Source organism: Theropithecus gelada, chromosome 10 (genome assembly GCF_003255815.1).
Source record: "Theropithecus gelada isolate Dixy chromosome 10, Tgel_1.0, whole genome shotgun sequence".
Taxonomy (NCBI): Eukaryota; Metazoa; Chordata; class Mammalia; order Primates; family Cercopithecidae; genus Theropithecus; species Theropithecus gelada.
The window spans coordinates 64826885-64848385 of NC_037678.1; the positions used below are offsets into that span (position 1 = coordinate 64826885).

At 42.3% G+C, this 21501-nt stretch overlaps 1 protein-coding gene across 1 annotated transcript in view; it reads right to left on the reverse strand.

Moving 5' to 3' along the window:
- The window catches only part of CTNNBL1 (catenin beta like 1), a 177890-nt gene that overhangs the window by 54761 nt on the left and 101628 nt on the right, over positions 1 to 21501 (reverse strand). Inside the window, exon 11 of the mRNA XM_025398976.1 lies at positions 14204 to 14385. Coding sequence (XP_025254761.1) covers positions 14204 to 14385 — 182 coding nt within the window. The remainder of the gene's footprint in view (positions 1 to 14203; positions 14386 to 21501) is intronic.

The window sequence follows — 21501 nt, forward strand, 5'->3', positions numbered from 1 at the left end:
ATTGTTATTCCAGAAGTTTGCCAGCCAGCAGGCATACTTAACATAGATATGATTTATTAGTAATCAATACATTTAAGAAAGTTGTAGGCTTTTTTTTTTTAAGTGATTATCAAAATGACATGCTTAACTTATTTTATGATAACCCTGCAGCTAACAGGGACAAATTAACCATACTTTTCTTTCTACTTTGGAGCCAGGGACAAGGAAGAAAAGTGTTATTCAGAAAAAGTTTAAGGAATGTAGAAGAGACAGGGGAAAAACAATGAATGTAATACACACCACAACACTACCATGTCATACATGTGCATAATTTTATAGTATATAAAGCACTTTCTCGTGTATTATCTTATCCAATTCTCACATACTGTGAAACACTGTCTCCATCTTAAAGGTGAGGAAACTGAGGTTAAGAGAGCAAACGACACTCAAGTCACAGAACCCAAGCACAACAGTCATGGCAGAAACACAAACCCAAGTCTTCTGAACCCAGCCCAGGGCTACTTTCTATGAGACTACCCACGTGATTTAAATTTACTACTCTCACAAAGAGAGATGTTCAGCGTCAGAAAATCACCCCCAGGACCAGTTCCCAGCAAGTTTCTACAGCCCCATCCCCAGAGGTGACCTACCCAGCCTAACATACACACCCTTTAATAGACTGCTCCTAAAAGACAACAGGGCTGCTTCTCTTGAACCTGATACTTGAGAATAATTTCTGTTTGGGGATCCTTTGTTTGGCTACCTGGAAACAATGTTCAACATCTTTTCAACCTCCTTCTTATGCTAATTACAGCTCATCAGCATCTGGACACCCACAAGCAAAATCAATCTGGCTACAAAAGCAAGCCAACAACATTTTCTTATCATAAAAAAAACAAACAAGTAAGACTGCAAGATGATTAAATACACAGAGCATTTCCCCAGCAACCTGCAGGCTGCTGCATATAAAAATCACATCCAATATTACAAGAGTCCAGGAAGGTAGACACTAACAAACATCTCACACACGTAATTGTATTCTTTATGAGCAGTGAAATGTATACAAGTTTATTTTCAGTTTACTCCCTTCCACATTATATCTTCTGTTAGATGCCAACATGTCTAACACATTCAAGTGTTCACACATTAAAAAAAAAATTCCATTTGAAAGGCACCTTCACTTCCCCTTCTTATGCTATAACCAAATGAACCTGGATGCATTAGCCTTCAGTCTGCAGCTCACTGTCTTACTACCCTGAAGTCCCAACACATTCACAACACTTAGAAGAGCCAATGTCGGCCAGGCATGGTGGCTCATGCCTGTAATCTCAGCACTTTGGGAGGCCGAGGGGGGCAGATCACCTGAGGTCAGGAGTTTGAGACCAGCCTGACTGACATGGTGAAACCCTGTCTCTACTAAAAACACAAAAATTAGCAGGGCCATGGTGGCGCATGCCTGTAATCCCAGGTACTTGGGAGGCTGAGGCAGGAGAATCACTTGAACCCAGGAGGCGGAGGTTGCAGTGAGCTGAGATGGCGCCATTGTACTCCAGCCTGGACAAGGACAGCGAAACTCCATCTCAGGAAAAAAAAAAAAAAAAAAAAAAGAGGAGCCAATGTCACCATCTAAGCCCAGCTCACCTTTCCAAACTGCTATTACCTCCACAACCTAATCATTTAACCTGAAATATATCCTGCCTTCTAAAAATACAGTCTAGTTCCTAACTGTATTAAAAGGCCCTCCCCTGCTAAAAAATGCCCAAGATGCAGTGAGTAAAAACAGTATATCCATCATGAATCCCTTTATACAAAATTACACACACACACACACACACACACACAGTCTCTAACATGGTGTTTGAATGGATGGCGTCCATGATGTTTTCAGTAATTAACTCTGGCTGGTAGGATTGGGGGTGATTTTTACTTTCCCTTCATCTTTTTTCACAATTTAAAAATTTTCTACATGAGTTTATTTTATTCATACTCAGATAAAGCAATAAAGCTGTGTTGAACAAGCCTTCCCCAAAGACCCACCATTCAAAAATCTTCCAGTGGCACAGAGAGAAAGTAAAAGGGGTGCTTACTAAGGCTTGTGCTGTGAGAATTCTGGCCAGTAGCTCTCAACACTCGCTGGGCAACAGAATCCAGAGCCCCTACCTCCTTTTTTTCTTTCATTATTCTCTTTTTATAGGAGGATCTGGAGCTTTTTAAAAATATAGATGCTTGGAGCCCCAGTCCTCAGAATTGTTGGAGGAGGGACATGTATTTTGTCAAAGTTCTTTAGGTGATAACTGACCAGTCAGGGTAGAAACTACATACTTATGTCTCATTCTCAAGAGGGGGACAACAGGGAGAAAGGCCAGAATGCTAAGGGAAGTGTTTACCTAAAGGCACGTAACTTTGCAAGGTAACCAAGCAGGGAATGGTTAGGAGCAGAAACTGAAGGCTGAGTAGTGCTGGGCATCAGGTATGGAAGACCATGAGTAGAGTGGATACAGTGGGTACAAAGACACATCTTAAGGTCTGAAGACCAAGAAGAGGCACACAAAGTGAGGCAGGGCAAAATGTTTAGGATTGAGAGATGAAGGTTATTTATGCAGTACTGGGGCCAAGACTACTGACAGCTTAAGAGACTGAAGAGAAAAGACACCAAACAGTTTAAATTATCCCACTACAGGTTAGCAACCTTAATTTATGATTTAAAAAACCAAAACAAACCAAAAACAGAAGAGCACTGCTTGTGATTCAGTTTTTGGAAGCTGCAGGAAAATCCCAGGTACAGTTCCTAGGAAGGCCAGGTACTAGCTGTGTGACCTTCAGAAAATGACAAGTTATCTGGGCCTCAGTGTTCTCATCTATAAAGTATGGGTAATAATACACAGCTCATAGGGTTACTGTGAGGATTAGGTGAAATGAGCTAATATATTTAAAAGCCTATTAGTGGACAAAGAACAAAAAAGGCCCCCAAATGGCAACATTAGGAAGCATATCCCAGTAAAGATTAAGTGTTCACTTTTAATAAACAAGATCCCACAGTTAATTACTTCCTAGTTCCTAAGTTACTTCCCCATTTTGGCACCACTTACAAATGCTGGAGAAATAACTAAAGGAGTCTGGCTATTTCTCTACTTTTGTTTCTACATTGCTGGCATTTGTTTTATCTATAAAAGAGATATACTATACCCTAAACTATTTCTATAAAACTTAATCAAGATTATAAATGAAAACTAACAGAGTTATACTGACACAATAACAGAGCATCAATGGAAAATTCTACTTCTAAAATAAGAATTCTGGTAATACTGCCCCTAAAAAGCCAAGTTTCTACCAGGCAAAATGAAAAACACAAAAGAAAAACAGGAGTGATAAGTGTTTCTCCTTCATCCTCCCCAACCAAGCCCTCAATATCAAAACTGAATTTGGGCTAATTAGCTGAAACTATCAAAATAACTGAAATTAGTACTATACCTATGACCTGTAAAACTTTGGGAGAGTCCTCTGTCAGCATAGCATAGTTAAAATAACCAGCCTAACACCAATGACTACTAACACCTAATGAATACTTACTAGGTACTAGGGCACAAGTACTGTCCTCAACACTGTCCAGAGATTAACTAAGTCAATCTTTGCAATAGATCTACAGGTCCTTCCAGGTCTGGCTTCTGCTTACAACTATCTAATCTCCATACTCTCCTCAGCAAGGACTGGTACCAGACTGGTCTCAGAGGATGCTCCTGTGGAACTTGGTAAAAATACAGATTCATTGACTTTATGCAGACTGCTGGAATCAGAAACTCTTGAGAGGACGTCCTCAACATTTCAATGAGATTCCTGATGATTCTGATGGTCAGCTAGGTTTAAGGCTCACTGCAGTTTGTCCCTCCCAACTTTTTTTTTTTTTTTTTTTAAATACATGCTGCTTTTTCCATTGACTTTCCTTTACCTGGCTAACTTTTACCAAAGGTTTGGCTCAGGGGGCCACATTCCTAGGGTGGGGCTGTTTCTAATCACCCACTCTCACTACCCAGGTCAGACGGGGAGCCCCTCCTGTGCTCCCACAGTGCCTCATACTTCCTTCTACATCTTTACCTTGTAACATAAATGCAGGTTTCTGTGTCTGTCTCCCTAGCTGAGCTGTCAGCTCATTCACCTTACATTTTTACCTCGTAACAGAAATGCAGGCTTCTATGTCTCCCTAGCTGGGCTGTGTGAGCCTGTTTACCTTCTAACTACAGCACCAAGCCTGACACAAAGCAGGGACTAGTGGTTTGTTTAATATAAGAATGAATGAAGCCTCACTGACCTGCCTTTGGGGCATCTATCCATAGAAATAGACCCTCTGCAAGGGCAGTCTAAAATGGGAGCTTCAAACTGAAACAGAAGAGTCTGGTACCTATTTGAAGACATAATGAATTTGAAAAGGGCTAGCATAACCAGGATGGTAACTGAGGGTCCAGGGTAATATGCCATCATGCAAAACAGTGGCTGTCCCGTTTCCCAAGAAGCTCCTGTTATGACCCAGTCTATCCACATATAAAGTCCTGGGTCACAGCTGGGCTTCATACCCACAAAAGGCAAGAGGTTTATATCCTACATGTAAACATGAAAACTGGAAGAGGTAGGGACCCATTCTATTTTTGAAAGAAGGCAAATGTGCAATAACTATATTACCATATTGAATGCTGACCTGCTAGAGACTACATCAGACACTCATGATCATTATTTGTCACAAAACATTCTAAGAAAGGTTTTATCAGGCTTATTTGACTGAGGAGGAATTCAAGGTCCAGAGAGAAGAAATAACTTGCCCAAGGCCACTAGCTAGCTTGCGGATAGAGCTGGGTATGAAATCAGGCCTATCTGCCTACAAAAGCAATCTGCCTTCTATGACTCTGTGCTGCCTCTGGATTACCAACCAGAAAACCACTGGAGCCACCCTGGTGTTGGAAGAAGCTTTAGAAGTAGACCTAGGCTCAAATTTTGCTCTGTCACTAATGTGCTAAACGGTATTTTGGTAACTGACAAACTCTCTGAAATTCACCTGTGAAAAGAAGACAGAAATGTCTAATTCATAAAGGTACTTATGTGCACCTGTAAAGCCCTGAGGCTTAGTAGACAGATGCCCAATAAATGTGAAGTGACCATTCATCAGTTTTCCCCACTCCCTCGAAAGAGAACAGTTGCTTCCAGAATGGCAAATTCATCCTGTCTCACTGTCTTCTTCGATGGCAAACAGCTACGCTGTGCTCTACTTGGAAAGACCTGTGGGTAAATCCTTAATATGACTTGAACCAGTTAACAAACCAGATGTGCACCACTCAAAATCATCCCCTCAAGCCTGATGAAAGGAACCCCAGATCCAAACACATTGTTTATTTCAGCATCCCTACATTTTGTCATCTGAGGTCAGGAATAAGACAAGCAGCTGGAGGTAAAGAAAAGGAATTGATCCAGAAACTATTCAATTATAAGATTTTCAAATAGCAACAAAAAACAACAGCAAGACATTTTCATCCTTATTTAACATAAACTGCTGCTAGTACATGGCTTAATGCCATCCTTAAATACTGTTCACTCTTCACTGGCTTATTGTTCTGACCACTATAACCAACTCTGTGATTATCAAGCTTGAAGTATACAAATATGGGCACACGGGTACTGGGGGCAGCCTCTGAATCCTCTGTTTATAGGTTAGACAGAGGAGAAATAGGGACCTGAGATTCCTTGGTATATCCTCTCAGGGAAGGTTTTTATCTTGTATTCCACATAGAACTGGCAAGTTTACAGCCGGCCTCTAGGACTGGCAGATTCAGGAAGGAAAAGAATTTCTTCTGGCAAGTACTTCTAAAATTACCAACATAGAAGGAGGAGGAATACAAACTGGAAACTCATCCTCATTCCAGCCACGAATACTAATGAAACAGGGTCTATGCTAAGCACTTGATCTGTATTATTTCATTTAATCTTCACTTGTCACCCTTATGAGATAGATCCTAAGAGTAACTCAATTTTACAACAGAAAAAATTGCAGGCTCAGAGAGGTTAAGCAACTTTCCCAAAGTCACACAGCTGGTAAATGACAGAACCAGGACACCAACCTAAGTCCTGTTTTAATCCAAAGCCCATGTTCTTCATCATCTATATCACAATAACTAGCTATACATGCCGAGTGCCCACTGTTGCCTCTGCCATTCCTTCCCTGGCATAATAATTAAATACTATTTATCCTTTGAAGAGTACTCAAATGTTATCTCATCTCTTAAGCCTTCCCAGAATCCCTAAGGATACTCCTTTCTCTGGGCTTCTTCAACCACTAATGGGACATTTATTATAGTGTGATGTCTGGAGTTGGTATTAAAATGATCTAAACCAACATTTATCAACCCAGCTGTTATGGTCTAGATGTGGTTTATCCCCACCAAAACTCAAGTTGAAATTTCACTGTCAATGTAATGGTGTTGAGAGGTGGTGAGACCTTTACAAGGCATCTGGCTATGCGAGATCCACCCTCACAAAGGGATTAACGTAGTCTGGTGGGAATGAAGCAAGTCTTGCTCTTGCTGGACTAGATTACTTACCGCGAGAAGGTTGTTATAAAGCAAGTCTGTCTCTTGTGCTTGCTCTCTGCACACAATCATTTCGCTTTTTGCCTTCCACCATGAGTTGACGCAGCATGAGGCCCTCACCAGATGGGCTGCCTGATCTTGGACTTCCCGGCTTCCAGAATTGTGAGCCAAATGAACTACTTTTTTTTATACATTATGCAGTCTCAGGTATTCTGTTATAGCAACACAAAATGGACTAAGATACCCCCAACATTGTGTTAGATTTGCATCAGTTACTTCAAATAATTCTTACCCAAGAAGGTAGGTGTTAATTTTTATCTTAAAGATAAACAAATAAACAAACATATATTGAAAACTACTACAGGACAGATGCTGAGCAGCCTTATGGTAGAACCATAAATTGGTTAACTCATTAACAACACTCTGACTTTCATAATGCTCTTAATGACTAGCATGTGTCTCATGTTGATTATAACCAGTACATGATACAAAGGTGTTAAATAAATTCATTTATTCATTCACTCAATATTTACTGAGCACCTACCATGCACCAAGCACTATGATAGGCGGTAGAAATGCCAAACAACAATTTCATCAAGTTATTTTGCCATCTGCCCCTGATAACTTCTATAATTTGAAACGGTAAGAGTCCCTACCACTACGATGACTTGTCAAAGCACCAAGGTCTTCTGATCAAGAACTCCTGACTATCAGCAATTCAGAGAAGAGCAGGCTAGTCCGGACCCATGACAACAAATAATAATGGCAATGACTTTGTGAAATGAGTGTGACATTTGTGATCAGGAGCTGAGGAAGGGCCTGACTCCCAATTTAGCCACTTACCCACTGTATGACCTAAAGCCATGATTTCAGTGAGTCTCACAATGACCCCATCTTCAGAATGAGAAATAACACCAAGCTTGAGGGGCCGTTGTAAGGCTCAAACATGATCAGATGTGTAAAGACACTCCTACAAATGCAGAATATAGGGAATAACAAATGAACATATTGGCTGAAATTCTAATGCCTTTTGTTTCAGTCTGTACCATAATCTCCCTCCCACCAGAAGTGCCTTCATCTGTAGGCATTTCTGTTCTTGTGTTCCCTCTAACAATGAAATTCTTGTCCAGTATGTCTTTGTAATTGTAATATAGTTTTGTGGTAAATATCTATAAAATTGCTTTTTCCTCATGTCTGTTTTCCTCCTTCTTCAAACTGTAACTTTGCTGAGGGCTGGGAGTCTCTCCTACCTGGGTGGTAACTTTGAGAGGACATGAGAATTGGGAGACTAAAGCAGACAGACTTAAGATTGCAGTGAAGTTCAGGAGAGATGATGAGGGCAGAGACAGTGGCAACGTAAAGGACTGGTTAAGAGTTTTTCTAAGGTGAATTCATAGGGCTGACGATCAATGACACATGGGGAATATTAGAGTTATGCATGACATGTTGATTTCCACAGAGGGTGGTGGGAAGGAGGCTGGTGCCATTTTCCAAGCAGAAAAGATGACGGCAGTGAAGGAATGTATATGGTTTTGAACAAGCTGAGTTTGAATATCTGGTGCTGTCTGCTGATTATTAGCTGCGTCAACCAGAGTTTGGGAGTGAGAACTAGATTGAAGATCTGGGAGTCAATGGCAGATAGATAAAGGTTAAAGCTGCAGGAGTAGATGAGATCATCCAAGGAGAATGCATGGAAGGAAAAATAGGGAACTGGGGCAAGACACTGCCAATCTATTCAAAAACAAATGCCTGAGGACCAGGCTGAGGAAAGGAATACTAGGAGATGGAATACTAGGAAGAGCAGTCTAGTCTCCCCCAGGGCAAGCCCTGTATTCTGTTCCTTGTCTCCACTGGACCTGTCACATACTAGGTCTCTGTTATATTTTGAACATAGCAGGAGCCCCAGTAAAAGCTGGCCTCAAACAATGCCATGTCATTACAGCCCAGCACAGAGACTTTTAAAAATGTTTCATTTTGTCTATGTTGGCTAAACTCCCTTCTTTTCTGACTGCAGGAAAGGTTTTGCCGTTTCCTTCTTCTAATCCTAGGAGGCGGCGTGGGAGCTCTGACCCGACTTCCTCGCTATTAGGAAGATACACAAGGCAGCTGTATGCTACCTGACATGTGGAGTCCACCGGAATCACTTATAATTCTTTGCTGATGACAGAAAAGTATTCTTTAAAGCACTGACCTATTATCAACTGCTGTCACTGCTGAAAAGGTAAAAATGAGTGTATATACCTAGCATGCACACCACACACCTACACGCTGCTCAGTAGCTCACCCCCTTAAAGCTCTTAACAGCCTCCAGGGGAACTGTGTTAAAACAGTGCAATTAACTAGAACTGCTACAAACTCAATAACTCACATACCTAATGAAGCAATACGAGGAAAACTGGACTTATTTTAATAAGAATTTTAAAAAGAGACAAGAAGTAAAGGTCAGATGCCATTTCTGGATCCCACCTCTTTTCTTCTTCCACCTCTTTTCTTTTTCCCTCCTATTCTGAAGCAGTTAATACCAAGGAGACAATATATACTGTGCTATTCTTTTAAAACCAAGGAGGCAGCCAATCGTGCTAGTGCACCCAAGGGCAAATCATTTCTTTCCAACCCATCCCCCAAGCTTAGTGCCTGCCCTGATCTATTTCTGAAGGTTTTATTATGCAAACCTGAATGGATTTCAATTATAATAATTCTTTTCCTTCCCCATCCCAAATCACAAAAGAGGAACTAAATTCCAGCATTCTAGGTTGTAAGGGCAGTTTTGCTTTTACTCCCCTCTTTAGAGTCACCTTAATCTAGAAACTCCCATCTCTCAAACCCTTCTGTTGGTTTGGGAACACAGCTGTTTATATGTCACTCACTACTTAGCATAGCTTGACTCCTGACACTCCCATCAATAATGGATTTGCCCACTTGCCCACAGTTATCATGCAGCAATTAGATCACAGGCCAGTAAAACCGACCTACCCTCTCCTGATCCTCCCACAGTAGAGGTGTGGGCATTTTCTCTGCCTGGCCATCCCCATGGGTATGTGTGACTAAAGCCAGGGTGGGCAGAAGTAGAGACAGTTTAAGGTCTCTTACGGTGCCTGCTTTATTCTGGGGCCTACGCTAAGCATCTACATGTCATCTCATCTGACTCTTGCAAACATCCTTCATGGTAGATTCTAGCCTCATTATTTTACAGATAGGACAAGTGCAGCCCAGGGAGCTTAGGAACTTGCCCAAGATGGCACAATTGATAAGCAGCAGATCCATCCGTACCACCTCAGGCTGCACTGTGACTTTGGGAGTCAGGGGAAGGCCCTAGAGGTGACAGGGGCTATGATTGGACCAGGATGGACTTCAAGAGGCAAACCAGAATGTGTGATATTTTGGAGGGACCAAACAGATGCCCCTTTTTCAACTAAGATGGACTCTAAGGTTAAGGAAATAAATGTTACCTACAGGTGGAGGGTTTGGGGCTCAGCTGGCAGAGTAACTCCCTGAATTGCCATGGCTACAAGAAAAAAACACCCTCTTGTGAAACTCCCTACCAATATCAGGCAAATTATCAGACCTCTCCGAACTCTGACTGGACAGAGGATTGGCTCTGCAAACATTCTTTTCTGATAAGCAACTGCAGACTTCAACAAGCTCAGAGAGACTGTACACACACTTTGTGTCTTACAGTTCACCTTTTATTTATTTATTTATTTATTTTTTATTTTTTTTTGAGACGGAGTCTCGCTGTGTCTCCCAGGCTGGAGTGCAGTGGCGTGATCTCGGCTCACTGCAAGCTCCGCCTCCCGGGTTCACGCCATTCTCCCGCCTCAGCCTCCCAAGTAGCTGAGACTACAGGCGCCCGCCACCACGCCCGGCTAGTTTTTTTTTTGTATTTTTTTTAGTAGAGACGGGGTTTCACCATGTTAGCCAGGATAGTCTCGATCTCCTGACCTCGTGATCCACCCGCCTTGGCCTCCCAAAGTGCTGGGATTACAGGCTTGAGCCACTGCGCCCAGCCACAGTTCACCTTTTGACATAAAGAGCCAAATGCTACCTCATTTTAATGCTAAAACCCCGCCCCAGAGTGAACGCGGGATGTGTTACCTATGTTTACCCATTGCGTATGCACTTGACTCCTCTCATAGTATGTGTAACTTTCCCCCCAAAACTGCTGAACGTGTATGACTCTGTTGTCTAATACAGACCTTGTGAGGCCTAAAACCCAACCTGCCCTTTCGCTTTTTGAAGACAGAGCACCGCTGGTACACGCCACAGATTGTCTCTTCCTAGTTTACAAACTCCTATCATCAATAAACCTCTCCTTTCTGCTAGTTAGCCATCTGGTGCTCCTATGGACAACAGCGACAAGCCCCTGAAGCTTCACAAGACAGAAAGGGAAGAGTGTGGGATAGCTCTCTAGAGCTTCTGGACTGGCGAGCTGCTTCCCAGGCCTCAGTGCTCCACCTAGGAGCTGGGCTACCCCTAGGTGCCTGTCATAGGGTGGCCTTGCCTGTAGGGAAAGTCTGTGTACAGCAAAGCTCTTAAGGGTGTGGCTCTAAAGTGTGGGTTCTGCCATAATCTCCAAGCCAATGTGACAGAGTAAAACTTAGGGCTAGCAACCCACTCATTTTAGCTTCCAAACAAGCTGGGGAAACACCATTCACTCTATGTGTATGACTGACTGACAACCATTAATCTGAACTGAAATCAACTGTATTGACTTCAACCTTGTCAGTTTCTGAGGAAAGCCCCAAACCCATGTTTGTCCTCAATGAGCCTTTCAGGGAAATGGCTGTTCATTACACAGTCAAGAAACATTTACTGTGCATCTACCACATGCCAAGCACCATGGGACCAGGCAATGGGATCTAGAGGTGACAAGGCCATTGGTTCCATAATTTCAAGGGCTATGAAGGCAGAGTCCTGAGACCAAGAGTCCACTGAACAGAAGAGTCTATCCTAGTCTAGGGGTTCATGACATGCTTCCCTGAGAAAGTGACATCAAAACTAAGGACCAGGCTGGGCCCAGTGGTTCATGTCTATAATCTAATCCCAGCACTTTGGGAGGCCAAGGCGGGCGGATCACTTGAGGTCAGGAGTTCAAGACCAGCCTGGCCAACAGGGTGAAACCCCATCTCTAATAAAAACACAAAAAGTAGCTGGGCATGGTGGTGGGCGCCTGTAGTCCCAGCTACTCAGGAGGCTGAGGCAGGAGAATCGGTTGAACCTGGGAGGTAGAGGCTGCAGTGAGCCGAGATCATATCATTGCACTCCAGCCTGGGCACCAGAGTGAGACTCTGTCTCAAAAATAAAAAAGAAAAAAAGAAAAACTAAAGATCAAGGACAACCAAAAGATAGCCAGGCAGACAGGTCGGAGAAAATCACTGCACATGGAGGGAAGAGCGTGGTGGAAGCCCGGGGGCAGGAATGAGCTGGGCACACCCACCAGTGTTCCTGATGCTCTGGGACCACTGTGCTCTAGCTCAGCACACAAATCTGGCCCACTTACGTGAGAAGGGCTGGCACACAGAGGCCAACGAAGAGCACAGTCTTACCCAGAGGACAGGACAAAAAAACCTTGCACAGTGTGCACTGCTCTGCTCTGCCTCCGTTCTCACTTGGCCATTCATGGCCGAAGGTCGGTTTGCAGGAGTGGCAGCCGGCAGGGGTGGCAGGAGTGGAGGGCCATGCTTTCTTCTTGGGGTTCACTTCTGCTCTCTGGGTGCTGGTCCACTCAGGATGCAGAGCACATCCTCCCCAGCCATTACAGCCCAAACATGCCATCTAGGAGATGTCTTACCAAGCCATTGCCCTCACTAACATAATGCTATCACATTCCTAATGCGGGTACTCTAAAGCAAATGTACTGTTGCCAGCAGGCCACTGGGCACATTTTTTCAGAAGAAAAGTAGCTGCTCACTGAATCTGTCACTTCCTCCTCTTCTCAGTGCCATGCCAACAGAGCAGGAGCCTGCTAAGGTCTGTTTTCCTTCACACTCTCTTCTAGCACACTCAAGATGCAGCCTCAGGTCTCTCAGTGGAACCCCGCAGGTCAGCCACAGCATCGACCCTGAGGAGTGTCCTGGCTCACAGGCAACCCTGACAACCAGGGCTTGTTCCTGAGAATCTGAAGGTGTGGCTATCAGAGCTTCTAGTTCACTAGTCCACTTCCCTCATCTTACAGACCAGAAAGGAAAATGTAGCACAGGGAAGTTAAGCCAAGGTTCCAAAGTCACACAGCTAGTTAGCTGCAGAACCCATGGCTCGGTTGCTGTCTCAGTTCATCTCCTCTAAAAAAAAAAAAGATAAGGATGCCACCAATACTTCATAGGTTGTGAGTTTTAAATATGATAGCCAATAGTGCAGCCGGGCCAGGAAACTGGCAGGCTTTCAAAGAATGGTGACTGTCTGAAAAGTTTATCTTCTAGATCTCCAAGACCCCCTCCAATCCCTCTCCCAGGGACTCATTTTGCTGAATTTTCAGCGGGGAAAATCTAGCATGGGGTTAACATCTTTATAGCTAGCGTTTGGTCAAAATGAGTTAAACTGAAGTCTCTACTTGTTCTCAGGTCTCTAGGCCACAGTATTTGCAAGGCCAGCTCCTCCTTTCTCCAGCCAGATTTCCTGTTGTCTCTGGAGAGTTGATTTGATAGAGAAGGTATCACTGAAGGTAACCACTGAAGGTAGGTCACACTACCTTCCCTTTAGCCACTCCAAGTTGGGAGAGACTAAGCCAAGTCAATTGGAAAAGAGAGAGGCGGGAGTTCTCAAACTTTTGTCTACGAGGGTGAGGAATACAAAAGATCCTGCAGATACCCATGCCAATTCCACTAAGCACTGACAAAAAAAAAGCCTCCTAAACCATGGGACGAACATTGCTTCTGAGAAGACAACCAAATGAGCCAGTCAGCTCAGCTTCTCCTCCTCTCTCAACACACTACCTCCCCACTCCTCTCCACCCGCTCCCCACACTTTAAAATAACCATCCAACCATGTAAATTCCCTGGTGCAAGGGTCTGCCAGGCTCCAGCAGAACTGTCAATGCTCATAAATCCCTGGCCTTCCAGATTGCACTGTGGCTATTTACTGGGGAGAGGGCTGCAGCAGGCCACTAGACAACAGCAGGAAGAGACTGGCCTAGCAGAAACTACTCTGGTTACAGCGTCGCAATTCATGGCAGCATTTTGCTGGGAGTGTGCACCATCAGGGAGGAGAAACATAAAAAGGGGAATCTGGGCTATAAATAGTTTATTTCAGCAATTCCTGATGTTGGCTGAATCATACTTTAGTACAGAAATACACGAAAGCACCACTCTGGAGGTGACATGTGTTGCCACCTCATTACTCTTTTCAAAAGGGTCTTCCATCAGAGAGACACCTCGCTACAAATGATAGTGAAGAAAACAAAACCCTCACACACAGACTTATTAACAGTCCAGAAGGAAATGGAACCACCAGGATTCAAACAAGCAGAGAACTGGTGTAACAAAGGCTATCAGTCACCTGGGGTCTCGTTTTCATTCATGAAAAATAAGAAAATACTAAGAAAAAGGTAGCACTCTTTCTGTCTACCCCCAAACACATCAGAATTTTTCAAAGCAGTTCACATCTCCCTATTTCTCCTAACGCACCTACATTAGGCTGACTTGTCCAGTGAACCCTACCTTCGTGTTCCTTCTCAGTGGTTCCCACTTTCTTGATCTTCCTGGGAGATTTCATAAAGAGGGGAAAGATGGTTCGTAAGCCAAGAATGTCAACAAACTTATGGCAGTTGTCTGTGCCTTCGGGGCCAATCATGGCATGGTCCAGCACTTTCAGGGCACTGCTCCGGGAGATCTTCTTTTCCCTGTGAACAAAAGAGGTTTCAGATGAGGTATTTCATGGCGAAATTATAGTGCTTAGGAAAAAAAAAAAGGTATTTGCCGCCGTACACATTGTATATCTAAATGGAAATATTACATACTTGTTAACCATTAGGAGAAGACATCTACAATAGGGTGGACAAATTCTTATGGTCAGAATGATAAACACAAAAGGCAATACTCAAAATTCTTTATGAAGCATTACCACAATTACACATGAAAAATGTACATTAAAAATGACTGGAAAGAAAGAGATTAAAATTATAAGAGGTTATTTCATGATGTTAAGATTACAGACATTTCATTATTCTTTTTTCTTTAACAGCTTTATTGAGACAATTCACATACTATACAATTTCTACCATTTGAAATGTACAACTCAATGGGTTTTAGTATATTCACAGATATGTCAGCTACCACCACAGTCAATTATAAAACATTTTCATTACCCTGAGAAGAAACCACCTACTCTTATCACCCCCTACCCTCTTCTTCCCATCCCGGCCCTAAGCAACCACCGATGTACATTCTGTCTTATAGATTTGCCTATTCTAGACATTTCATGTAAGTAGATACCATATATTACATGTTCTCTTATGACTCGCTTCTTTCACTTGGCAATGTTTTCAAGGTTCATCTACGTTGTAGCATGTATCAGTACTTCATCCCTTTTTATTGCCGAATAACACATGCCACAATTGGTCCATTTATCAGTTGAGGGACATTTGGTTTATTTCCACCCTTTGGCTATTATGAATAATGCTGCTATCAACATTGTTTGCTTAGTTTCATTTTTGGATTGCTTATTGCAAGTGAATAGAAATAAAACTGGTTTACTTCCTGCAAACTTGCTAAACTTGTTTGTTAGTTCTAATAATCTTTTAGTAGATTCCTTAGGATTTTCTATATATATTATGTTAACTGCAAACAGTTTTACTTCTTCCTTTTTAATATAGATGCCTCTTATTCCATTATATTGCCTAATTGCCCTGGCTAGAACCTCCAGGACAATGCCCAGCAGCAGTGATGAGGGTGAAAATCCTTGTCCTTGTCTTAGGAAGAAAATATCCACTCTTTCACCATGAAGCAGGATGTTAGCTATGGGTTTTCTGCAGAAGCTCTTTACCAATGGTTAAAGAAGTTCTCTTCTATTCCTAGCTGAACTATTGGTATCAAAGAATGTTGGGTTGTGTCAGATGCTTTTCCTGCATCTTATTTTTCCTTCTCCTATATCTCAGTTTCTCATTTTTCCATAATGCACATGTAGAATTAAAAAAGATAAACTATTTTCAAGAAAAAAAAAAAGGTGTTTTTCCTCTTGAAGCAAAAGGTCATAGAATAATAGTGCCACTGGCTGCTATTCTTGCAGATACTTCCCTAGGGATTATAATTTTTCCACAATCTTAATTTTTTTTTTTTAAATACTCTGAAGTAGAGAGAAGCAAGTCAGTTATTTCCTATCTTGCTACAGCTGGTAAATAAACCAACCAAACCAATATGCAATATTTACTGAGCACCTACTTAGCACTGTGCTAGGCACAAGAGAAAACAGTAAGAAATGGGTTCTGCTTCCAAAAAAGAAGCTAAATCTGGGGAGACCAAAGTAATATGAAAGGATCAGAGAAAAGTATAAATCAGCATATAATTTTTCCCCACGTATTATTCAATCTACAAATATTTACTGGATAACTCTCACATGATTGGGAAAGACTGTGTCCCAGTTCTCAAGCAATTTACATTCTCACAGCAGGAGACAAAGAGAAATTGAGATACCTGTTAATGGTTAGTGTCAAGGAAATAAAACAAGGCCATGTGAAGGAATGACTGGCGTGGATCTCTTAGATTCAGTTATTAAGGAAAGCCTCCTAAAGAGTCACACTGTGTTGAGAACTGAGTGATAAGATGAATCAGTCATGTACATTTTAGGGGCAAAACAACATTCAAGACAGGAGGAACAGCAAGCACAGAGGTCCTGAAATAGAAATGAGCTGTAGACAGGCAACTGGTGTGTTTGAGGAACACCAAGGAGCAGAGCGTTCCTAGATTCATTCAGGGAGGGAAAGATGGGCTGTATCAAAGGCTGTCACAAGAAGGCATCCAAATGAAGAAGTGATTCCAGGAGTCACTTCTGGAATGCAATTCAACGTGTTGGTTCTGAGATTGTCATGTGTTACATTAAAGTGAGAGGGACAAATTACATGTATTTGGGAGAGTGTGGGGAAAGAATAATCTATAGGTAATTATTTAAAATAAATGAACAAATAACTAGGTAACAAACTAATAAGTTAAGTACAGTGGGCACACAAGCAAGGCATACTTTAGTCAGAGGAAGGAGACAGTTTCTGAAGAGATTCCAGCCTGTCAAAAAACAAAAGAAATGGCCACCAGATTCCACCATCAGGAAGCCACTAGCAACCTTCCAGAAAGCAGTGGTAGGGCAGAAGTGGAGCGAAAAGTAAAAGGAGGTGAGAAAGTAAGAGGGGTGAGTGTAGGTTACGCCTTAGTAAAGCCTGGAGGAGGAACCCCATCAGTTTGAGAGGGAAGCCAGGTCGAAATTTTTTTAAACTACTATTTTTAAGAACAGCCAATGGTGATGAGGAGACCAAAGATAAACAAGGGAGAAATAAACAGCTGGAAAGAAGTGACTGGTCTTGCAAGAGAAGGCAGTACTCATCAAAAACGGGGTAATAACCCAGAGCCTTTCATCCAATTTCTCATGTGAAAGCCAAAGAAAAGGAATCAGAAATAATATCCCCTTTGGGCAGTCTTTTGTAGACACAGCACTATTAAAACACTGCACTATTAAAGTGCTACTGCTCACAAAGAGTGCTATCCTGGGTCAGACTAGCCAGCCAGGACTGGGTCCCAACAGTAGAGGAAAGGAGAGTAGGTACAAAGCTTGCTGACAATGCCCCTTGGAGCTACAGGCCATCCTAGTTTACTTAGGACTGTCCCACTGAAAGTACCACATCCCACGACTCCTCAATCCTGGGCAAAGAGAAAGAGCTGGCCGTCCTACTTCATGCTAACCTATTCCCATCTTTATTTCCCTTGTGGATCAATCAAAACAATACAAAGATTCACAAATGCCCGTCAATCCAACTATTGAGTTTCAAAGAAAAAAAGGCATATACTATTGAGTGTATGTCTTTATGCAGCAGGCAGAATGCTAGCTGCTAGGAACTATAAGGTCCTCGTCTTTAAGCGATTTAAGAAGAGGTAAATAAAAATGCTTTCAAAAGTCTGAAGCAATGGAAATTAAGTCCAAGATGATGAGAAGAGGAGATAATTTGCCTTATCTGGGAGAAGTCAGTCAAGGTGCCAAATGGCAGGTGACTTCTGCACCAAGTCTAAGGAATGAGTATTTCCCAGGCAGAGAAGGAAGAGCGAGGACACTGTTGTGAGTGGTGGGTGTACAGCACGTGCAAAGGTGTGTGCAGCCTGTGGGAGCGTGCCAGCCAGGGAACTAGAGGTAGTTCCGAATGGCCAGTGGTGGAAGATAACTGAGGAGAGGCGGGGAGGAACACGGTCATGACAGGCTCCACCCGTGCTGTCGGAGAACCCAGGCTCCATCCTGTAGACGTTGAGAAGGCGTGAGAATTTCAAATAAGGGAGGGCCCTGGACAGATACATTTTAGAAGGCTTAATCCGGCAGCAGTGTGAAGAAGGGATGGGAATGACAGCACTTGGGGGTAAGGGAGGACAGTTAGGAGACTCTGGCAACAACAAAAATGAGAAATGACCAAAGGTTCTGACTATGGCAATGGTATGAAAAAGGCCTATTTCAGAAAAGCATGAAATCTTAAATATGAGAAGCCAGGTAAACAAGGCTCCAAACTCAGTAGGAAGGAATTTTTTGTATTAAGATGAAAATTCCAACAGAAACTTGTTTTCACTGCAGCTGGATTTTAGCATCTTACAAACTTGAATTTATAAAGGTCATGACTAGGGCAGATAACCATGTGAGCAAAATTTAGGAAATTGAGATATAATATCTGTATTGTTTAGTCACTCAGGAAAAGGCCTCTTGAAATGAATGGCGGTCATAAAATAGAGCACCTTCAGTTACCATTCAGCATACGCTCAAACCATTTCACAAATAACACAGAACTGTTTGAAACACAATTCAAAAGACTCTGGTGCAGCCAAGTCTCTCTTTTTTTTTTTCCTGCCTAAGCAAATTCAACAAACAAAAGATTTTAAAAGTGAAATCCTTCTTCAGGTAGGCAGTGTAAGACACGTTTAGAGGGGGCAGTAATTGCATATTGATCACCATTTAGGCAAGCAGCATGGAGGTGAACTTTGGAATATTCATTGGGCTTGAGTTCAGGCTTTTAGCAATCAATAGCTGTTTGGCCTGACTTTCTTGGGTTGACTTTATTTGAAATATTTATTCTACTGGAGGACAAGTAGTTTATCTTAGTCTTGTCTGGGTTCATCAGGCTGTCGATCACACCAGGACCAATGTGAATGCTAGCCTCTATAAAACTGGGGGTTTGTGGGAAATGGCTGAGAGTCATCCACTGCTCCCTATTCTGCTAACAGTGAGCCTTCTGATGCGGGAGAAAACGTTTTCTGTTGTAGTTTTAATTAGCTTATTCTTCTTTATTATGCAAAAACACTTTTGCTATAAACATAGATTCTGAGTATGATTTTCTTTGTTCATTTGTTCCCTCATCAAATATTTATGAGGTAGCTAGCAGGTGCCAGATATTAAGTACAGGATGCAGACAAGGCACAGCTCATTGCTCCCAAGGAGTCTGGTCCACAGGGGAGACTGACATGCAGAGAATAGGCAGACTGAGAAAAGCTAAGTCCTATGGTGGAGGTATATACAAAGCAGAGAGTGAATTCGGGAAGGAGGGCTGACCATGTCTGAGTCAGGGAGGACTCACAAAGGAGATGATGCCTGAACCAAGCTTCAGGGGATGTTTTTCTTGGATAGGCAAGGAGGGAGAGGGTATTTCACGCAGAAGGAAACAAGAGCACATGCAAAGACACGCATAAGCATGGGACATTCAGGGAAGTGGAGCATGGTACTGCTAGAATATAGAGTAAGAGGGGCAGCAGCAAAACGTAAGACAGGCTGACTTTTGTGTGTAGGAAAGATTACGCTTGCCACAGTGTGTTGGACAGTGATGGGGACAGGGGAGCAGAAGGAAGAGAGAAACAATATTAGAGGCAGAAAGACTGGTAAAAAAGGCGGGGGTGCAAAGGGTTGAGTTCTGATTGAACCTGAGATGCCTGTGGAACACGGCAGTGATGTCCAGCTTGAACTTATATGTCTGAAGTCCAGGAATGAAGTTACCAATAGGCAAAATTTTGAAAGAGTCATGAAATCTATGTGCAGTAATTAATCCATGGTATGAATAAGATTACCCTGGGAGGGTACAGAAAATATTCAGAACAGAAGACTAGGACCCTGAAGGAAACTTACTTGAAGGACAAATGAAAGAGGTAAAATCCTCTCCTTTCCCAGACAAGGGAGACTGAATAATTAAAAAAAAAAAAGCAACATGTGTTCTTTAAAAGATTCTGTGAACCAAAAACTAATCCTGGCAAGAAATCTGGATAATGTCACATGAAATCATATTTTGTTTGCTTTACAATGTGCATGATAAAGTTCACTTACATTACACAGCCTGAAATATAAGATCACTTTACAGGATCCAGGATTTCTATGAATTAGACAGTAAGATCAATAGGACCACAGTCAGAGGGTGGGGTGGGTGGAAAATGAAAAACAGAAACAAAAAATAAATAAACAATAAATATGACCACAGGCAATTTCAAGTGACTAATATGATATCACCAAATGCAGTGACAGGAAGAGATATGTACCATCAGCTCTCATGAACCTATATGAGCCGGCTCCAACACATCACCGCTCGTATCACACCCCCGCCACCACAGACCTCACACTTGGCCATGTGACTGTGTATGATCAATAAACTGTGAATGTAAGTAATGTGCACTTCAGAGGAGAAGTTTTAAGATTTATTGCATTACGTGGTCTCTTCCCTGAACCATGAGATAGGCATGTACCATGAAGCCCTGCTCCTTCAGCCCAAGTCCTGAAATAAAGAAGGTGTAGAGCTGAGCTTCTGATGGTTAGTGATGAATGAACCATGAGTAAAAAATAAACACCTGTCATTGATAGTCCTTGAAATTTTGGGCTTGTTATTCCAACAAATAACAATGTTATGACTGATGCCTGATACGTGATAGAGCAAAGTTGCTAAATATAAGATCAATACACAAAAGTTAATTGTGTTACTATCCACCAGGAATAAAGAATAAGAAAATGTAGTTTAAAAAGTGTCATATAGTGCTGCACTTCCACTCTGGGCCAAAATGGGGTAACAAGGACTGGGTTTACATCCTCCCTAACCCTGAAAGTTTAAAAAAAAAAAAAAAGATGAACAAAACAATGCTTTTTAGACACTTTACATCAGGAGGATAACACATGCAATAAGCCCAACTGACTGCCTGGAGAGTTTCCAGGCCTTGGAGAAGGGAAGAGACAGAGCTAGGAGTCCGGGCAGACCAATGCAGCTCGAGTTCACAGGGCAGAGGACTACAGCAGAGAGCTGCACAGAGGTCTTCAGAGGACCCCTTCCAGTCTCCAGTACTGACAAGCACAAGCATGTGAGGAAACTAATCACTGCTGCAGAGAGAAGCTGCCTAAGAGAAATAGGAAAAGACAATCCTAGAGCTCACAGAGGGCCAGGAATAGTCTGTATTCCCACCAGTTACAGTGGAAAAATCTTATTAATTCACAGTGCACCTGGCGGAGTATTAAGATGGGTAGTGCTTCAGTAGTGAGGCATTATTAGCCATAGACCTGCTTAACAGCGCTTAAAAGTAAGTCTCAAAACGACCAAACTATTTCCAAGTAACTTTCCATCTTAGAACAAAGCTCCAGAACATTTACAGAAATACTCCTCCAAAAACAAAAAAAAAATTCAACATCTAACAAGGTAAAATTCACAATATTTGAATTTCCATTAAAAACTACTAGGGATTCAAAGAAGGAACATATGACCCACAGAGAGGGAAAAAAAAATCACCAGTAAAAATAACACAGGTGACAGAATTAG